At 44.1% G+C, this 6,885-nt stretch overlaps 1 protein-coding gene across 1 annotated transcript in view; it reads right to left on the bottom strand.

Moving 5' to 3' along the window:
• Positions 1 to 5,886: 5,886 nt before the first annotated feature.
• The window catches only part of LOC123962984 (condensin-2 complex subunit H2-like), an 8,590-nt gene continuing 7,591 nt past the window's right edge, over positions 5,887 to 6,885 (bottom strand). Inside the window, exon 7 of the mRNA XM_046039497.1 lies at positions 5,887 to 5,938. Coding sequence (XP_045895453.1) covers positions 5,887 to 5,938 — 52 coding nt within the window. The remainder of the gene's footprint in view (positions 5,939 to 6,885) is intronic.

Here is a 6,885-nt window from a genome sequence, read left to right as displayed (position 1 = left end):
GTCACTGAAGCTAACGTTACTGAGTCACTGAAGCTAACGTCACTGAAGCTAACGTTACTGAGTCACTGAAGCTAACGTCACTGAAGCCAACGTCACTGAAACGAACGTGACTGAAGCTAACGTCACTGAAACGAACGTGACTGAAGCTAACGTCACTGAAGCTAACGTCACTGAAGCTAACGTGACTGAAGCTAACGTGACTGAAGCTAACGTTACTGAGTCACTGAAGCTAACGTCACTGAAGCTAACGTCACTGAAGCTAACGTTACTGAGTCACTGAAGCTAACGTCACTGAAGCTAACGTCACTGAGTCACTGAAGCTAACGTCACTGAAGCCAACGTCACTGAAACGAACGTGACTGAAGCTAACGTCACTGAAGCTAACGTCACTGAGTCACTGAAGCTAACGTCACTGAAGCTAACGTCACTGAGACACTGAAGCTAACGTGACTGAAGCTAACGTTACTGAGTCACTGAAGCTAACGTCACTGAAGCTAACGCTACTGAAACTAACGTCACTGAAGCTAACGTTACTGAGTCACTGGAGCTAACGTCACTGAAGCTAACGTTACTGAAACTAACGTCACTGAGTCACTGAAGCTAACGTCACTGAAGCTAACGTTACTGAAGCTAACGTTACTGAGTCATTGAAGCTAACGACACTGAAGCTAACGTCACTGAGTCACTGAAGCTAATGGCACTGAAGCTAACGTTACTGAGTCACTGAAGCTAACGTCACTGAGTCACTGAAGCTAACGTCATTGAAGCTAACGTTACTGAGTCACTGAAGCTAACGTCACTGAAGCTAACGTTACTGAGTCACTGAAGCTAACGCTACTGAAACTAACGTCACTGAAGCTAACGTTACTGAGTCACTGGAGCTAACGTCACTGAAGCTAACGTTACTGAAACTAACGTCACTGAGTCACTGAAGCTAACGTCACTGAAGCTAACGTTACTGAAGCTAACGTTACTGAGTCATTGAAGCTAACGACACTGAAGCTAACGTCACTGAGTCACTGAAGCTAATGGCACTGAAGCTAACGTTACTGAGTCACTGAAGCTAACGTCACTGAGTCACTGAAGCTAACGTCACTGAAGCTAACGTTACTGAGTCACTGAAGCTAACGTCACTGAAGCTAACGTTACTGAAACTAACGTCACTGAGTCACTGAAGCTAACGTCACTGAAGCTAACGTCATTGAGTCACTGAAGCTAACGTCACTGAAGCCAACGTCACTGAAACGAACGTGACTGAAGCTAACGTCACTGAAGCTAACGTCACTGAGTCACTGAAGCTAACGTCACTGAAGCTAACGTCACTGAGTCACTGAAGCTAACGTCACTGAAGCTAACGTCACTGAGACACTGAAGCTAACGTGACTGAAGCTAACGTTACTGAGTCACTGAAGCTAACGTCACTGAAGCTAACGCTACTGAAACTAACGTCACTGAAGCTAACGTTACTGAGTCACTGGAGCTAACGTCACTGAAGCTAACGTTACTGAAACTAACGTCACTGAGTCACTGAAGCTAACGTCACTGAAGCTAACGTCATTGAGTCACTGAAGCTAACGTCACTGAGTCACTGAAGCTAACGTTACTGAAGCTAACGTCACTGAGTCACTGAAGCTAACGTCACTGAAGCTTATATTACTGAGTCACTGAAGCTTATATTACTGAAGCTGACGTCACTGAAGCTAACGTGACTGACGCTAACGTTACTGAAGCTAACGTTACTGAAGCTAAAGTCAGAGAAGCTAACGTTACTGAAGCTAACGTTACTGAGTCATTGAAGCTAACGACACTGAAGCTAACGTCACTGAGTCACTGAAGCTAATGGCACTGAAGCTAACGTTACTGAGTCACTGAAGCTAACGTCACTGAGTCACTGAAGCTAACGTCACTGAAGCTAACGTTACTGAGTCACTGAAGCTAACGTTACTGAGTCACTGAAGCTAACGTCACTGAAGCTAACATTACTGAGTCACTGAAGCTAACGTTACTGAGTCACTGAAGCTAACGTCACTGAAGCTAACATTACTGAGTCACTGAAGCTAACATTACTGAGTCAATGAAGCTAACGTTACTGAGTCACTGAAGCTAACGTCACTGAAGCTAACGGCACTGAAGCTAACGTTACTGAGTCACTGAAGCTAACGGCACTGAGTCACTGAAGCTAACGTCACTGAAGCTAACGGCACTGAGTCACTGAAGCTAACGTCACTGAAGCTAACGTCACTGAGTCACTGAAGCTAACGTCACTGAAGCTAACGTCACTGAGTCACTGAAGCTAATGTCACTGAAGCTAACGAGAGAGTTGAGAGTTGTTGGATTAAACGCATAGGGTGAGATATATTTCTACGTTATAGGGCTAGCAGCAAGAAAGCAATGAACGTTAGCTAGCATTACTGCGCTAACAAGTTGGTGACGAATATTGTGTGAGATGAGAGATGTAGTTCATTGAACGGGTTTCACACAAAACGACATGTAACTTTATGACTAAACGACTCGGTCAGCACAGATCAGAAGTGGTCCAAGGAAGGAAAAGCCGATTAAAATAAATTTGTTTTTAAGTGTCTGAATTGATGAACTTAGGCCAACGTAAGGCTTCCATGTTTGTTTGGTTCCTGGACCGCGAAGACTTATGTTAAAAATATTTATATGTCAGTAACTGGTAATTACAGACATTCCCACGTGACCTGAACGCTGCATTGCTGTGCAGACGTGGAAGTTTTCCTTTAATAATCCAGAATAAGGAGTTCTCAGATCATTTACTTCAATAAAAGTACACAGTAAACAGTATTATTGTATATAAATACTCTCTGTTTACATGTTTCACTTCAAGTAAAAAGTTAACATTAACATATACTTAGTAAAAGTACTGCATGTGTGCAGAATAAGTCATTTCAGAATTACTGATCCGTTCATGTGTTTATCACTTTAATGTTGTAGTTGTCTCTATACTTTAGATTCTGCAGGGTAGTTTAATAAAGGGACGCACCAATAAGACCTTTTCAGTCCCGATACGAGTCCAACACCTGGTCTTTGTCCATCTGCTGATGCCGAGTACTGATCTGACTCCAGTTTAGAACGAACAAGCTGAAATCCTCACTTTGAGGAAGAGAAGCTCTGGCATGAAGCTTCTGGAGCTGCTATCTCCAACCTTCAAAACACTGGCTTTGCAGATCTCACCAGTAGAACCTGGTGACGTAGAGTGAAATACCTCTAAACTGCTGACCTCCATGCTATGCTAGCTCTCCATGCTAAATGCGCGGGTGCATCTGCACGCTGCTGACGCACTGCACAGTACAAGCATACTTAATTTAAATAGCTCGGCCTCCTCGTCATCGATCAGATATCGGAGTCAGTATCGGGCCGATATCTGATAATAACAAGACTCATCATCTATTAGTTGCTGATATTCTGTATTAATAAACTGAAGTAAAGAGATTAAACACAGGTAGGCCAGTAACATGGAAATGGTCTTAAGTACTTCAGGACAGTACTTTGTGTAAATGTCCGTAGTTCCTGATCTCTGCCTGCTCTGTTTCCGCTGAATAACCTTCCTTTGTGTTTGTTCATCCTCTCTGCTGCAGACGCTCCACAACACGCCACAAACACACAGAGTAAATACCTGCTGACGGCGAGGAGAAGACGCTGCAGATCCGTCTGCTGCAGCTCTCCGGTCCGTCTCTTTCTGGCTTCACAGCAGTAACTGCAGACCTCTCCTCCTCCTCCTCCTCCTCCTCCTCCTGTTGTCCTACATTTCCTCTTCAGCATCAGCTCCTCTCAGTGTGATGCAGAGCGACGTCACTGCACAGAGGCCGTGACACGAATGCACAATCAACCTCCGTGACACGAATACAGGTGTGTTCCTGCTGAGCAGCCAACACCAACACAGTGAGTGATCAGGAGGTTATTTTCTCTGTGAATCATTAGTCAGGTCTCTGGAGAGAAACATCCTCCAAGTCTATATAAAATAAACAACGACTGTCTTTCCACACCGTTTTATTGGACACAAATTCCTGTACATCTGTATGAACCTCATTTATTATAAAATATTAATCAAAATCTAATAATCTAAAAATAAAGATTTTAACTGATGTGTTTATTTAAACAGGAGAAAGACAGCTGACCGCGGTGCATGGCGGCTCTAACATTACTAACATCATAACCCGTCAACCTGTTCTCACACTTTGAGCGTCGTTTTTGTACGTGTAGCGCTCCAAGGTCAAGTTAGCAACAATAAATATGCAACATCCGGTTAGACTTTCAAAATAAAACTAGGGGTTAGCGCTGTTAAATGTCGCAGTTTGTTTGGATTCGGGAAAAGATCAGGATTTGGGTTAAAATAACTACTTTTCTAACATAACTTAAATCAGAGAAAGGATCAGAGTTCACTTTTTGTTTTACACCATCAACGATCACCGGTTGGCTGAAAGTCCAGTTTTTGGCCCAGCGTCCCCGCCACCTCCTTCCTGGAACGTTTCGGTTATTTATAGTAGTTCTATAAGTGTTGAACACCAACGCTAACGAGACAAAGCGCAGATATTTGATGCTCTGGGAAGGCGAACGGGCTGAAAGTGTGGACTGACAGATTAATCCCAAAAGCTTGCTCATTAAATTTAGCTGACGCTTTTATCCAAAGCGACTCACAGCTGCTGTACATGTCGAAGGTCGCACGCCTCTGGAGACGTTGGGGGATTTAACCCGGGTCTCTCGCACCAAAGGCATGTGTCTTATCCACTCTTCCATCACCACCACTAGCTACACGGCCTCTTTATCAGTTTATTCTAATTAGGGGATAGATCTGTGGGTATAACGACAGCCAACATGCTTCAGGCTTCACGGCTTTCACGAGACTTTATAAAACTGTTAAATCTAAACTGGCCCTGAAGCAGCTGATAACTGACGTCTCCACCAGCTTCTCTGAAGTCTCAGAGCTTCTGCTCCTCTCTGTTGTATCTTCGGCTGGTTTCCTGCAGTTTAACAGAAAAACCCTGTGAAGTACTCCGTCCTATATTTGTGTAAAAATGGAATTGTAGGTGTCTCAACGCTCACAGAAACTTTTTATCAGAGCTGTGCATCTCCGCGCGGTGCTGCAGAGTCCGTTATATAAGAGCTTCAAACAGGCCGACGTGAAGAGGAGAAACACTTTCCTCTTCAGCTGTGTGAACACGTGAAGGTTAAATACAGGATATCAGTGCTGAAACGTGCTTCAGCAACTCTGAGGCTGTAAAACAGTCTTAAGGTCTTAAACACACAAGCTGAACATACGTTATAAAGTAGAACACAAAAATATGTTTCAGTACTTTACACAGAGAAAACACAAGGTTCAACATGACAAACAATAAGAGAGACACGTAACAATAAGTGATGGACAAATCGCCGTGTTGATGTCAGCTGATGTCAGCTGATGTCAGCTGAGTGCAGATGAATCGTATCGGTGTTTACAACAGCTGCTGAAAGAGTTAAAAAAGAAGACGGATCTTTCTAACATGTTGTGAGTGTAGTTTGTCCACCAGAGGGCGCTCTGCTGCGATCAGCAATAAAAACCTGCATTATGTCCCGTGATCTCGGTGGTGTCTCTAAGGCTGGACCCAAATATTCCATCGGCGGGTACGTTTGATTTTTAATATATTGAGGTTTTTGTCTCGCCTGAGCTCCGCCCCCCCAGCCGTGAGCGTCACAGTTCACCTCAAAGGGAAAACAAACGAAGCCCTCAGCTGTGTGAGAGCACGTAAACTGAGTGATGACAGCAGCAGGGTTACTGAAAATACAACATATAAGATCGTGTTCAACACAACAACGTTAAATATGCTGATAAAATAACCTGATCATTTCATATTAACTAACAGACAAAAGAGCAGAGATATAATTTGATCAGGTGAGACAGAAACTCTGCAGGAGGAAGCTGTGACCTGGTTTCTGCTGCCTGCAGAGGGAGGGCGAGAGAGCTTTAACTACACAGAGAGAGAGAGAGCTTTAACTACACACAGAGAGAGAGAGAGAGAGAGCGAGCTTTAACTACAGAGGGAGGGCGAGAGAGCTTTAACTACATAGAGAGTGAGCGAGCTTTAACTACACAGAGGGAGGGCGAGAGAGCTTTAACTACACAGAGAGAGAGCAAGCTTTAACTACAGAGAGAGAGAGAGAGAGCAAGCTTTAACTACAGAGAGAGAGAGAGAGAGCTTTAACTACAGAGAGAGAGAGAGAGAGTGAGCGAGCTTTAACTACAGAGAGAGAGAGCGAGCTTTAACTACAGAGGGAGGGCGAGAGAGCTTTAACTACAGAGAGAGAGAGAGTGAGCGAGCTTTAACTACAGAGAGAGAGAGAGAGAGCGAGCTTTAACTACAGAGGGAGGGCGAGAGAGCTTTAACTACACAGAGAGAGAGAGAGAGCTTTAACTACACAGAGAGAGAGAGCTTTAACTACACAGAGAGAGAGAGAGAGCGAGCTTTAACTACAGAGGGAGGGCGAGAGCTTTAACTACACAGAGAGAGCGAGCTTTAACTACAGAGAGAGAGAGAGAGAGCGAGCTTTAACTACACAGAGAGAGAGCGAGCTTTAACTACAGAGAGAGAGAGAGAGCGAGCTTTAACTACAGAGAGAGAGAGAGAGAGCGAGCTTTAACTACAGAGAGAGAGAGAGAGAGAGCTTTAACTACAGAGAGAGAGAGAGAGAGAGAGCTTTAACTACAGAGGGAGGGCGAGAGAGCTTTAACTACACAGAGAGAGAGAGAGAGCTTTAACTACACAGAGAGAGAGCTTTAACTACACAGAGAGAGAGAGAGAGCTTTAACTACACAGAGAGAGAGAGAGAGCTTTAACTACACAGAGAGAGAGAGAGCTTTAACTACACAGAGAGAGAGAGAGCTTTAAC

This window comes from Micropterus dolomieu, linkage group LG23, assembly GCF_021292245.1.
Source record: "Micropterus dolomieu isolate WLL.071019.BEF.003 ecotype Adirondacks linkage group LG23, ASM2129224v1, whole genome shotgun sequence".
In the NCBI taxonomy this organism is placed as follows: Eukaryota; Metazoa; Chordata; class Actinopteri; order Centrarchiformes; family Centrarchidae; genus Micropterus; species Micropterus dolomieu.
This window is presented reverse-complemented; position numbering and strand designations above follow the sequence as displayed.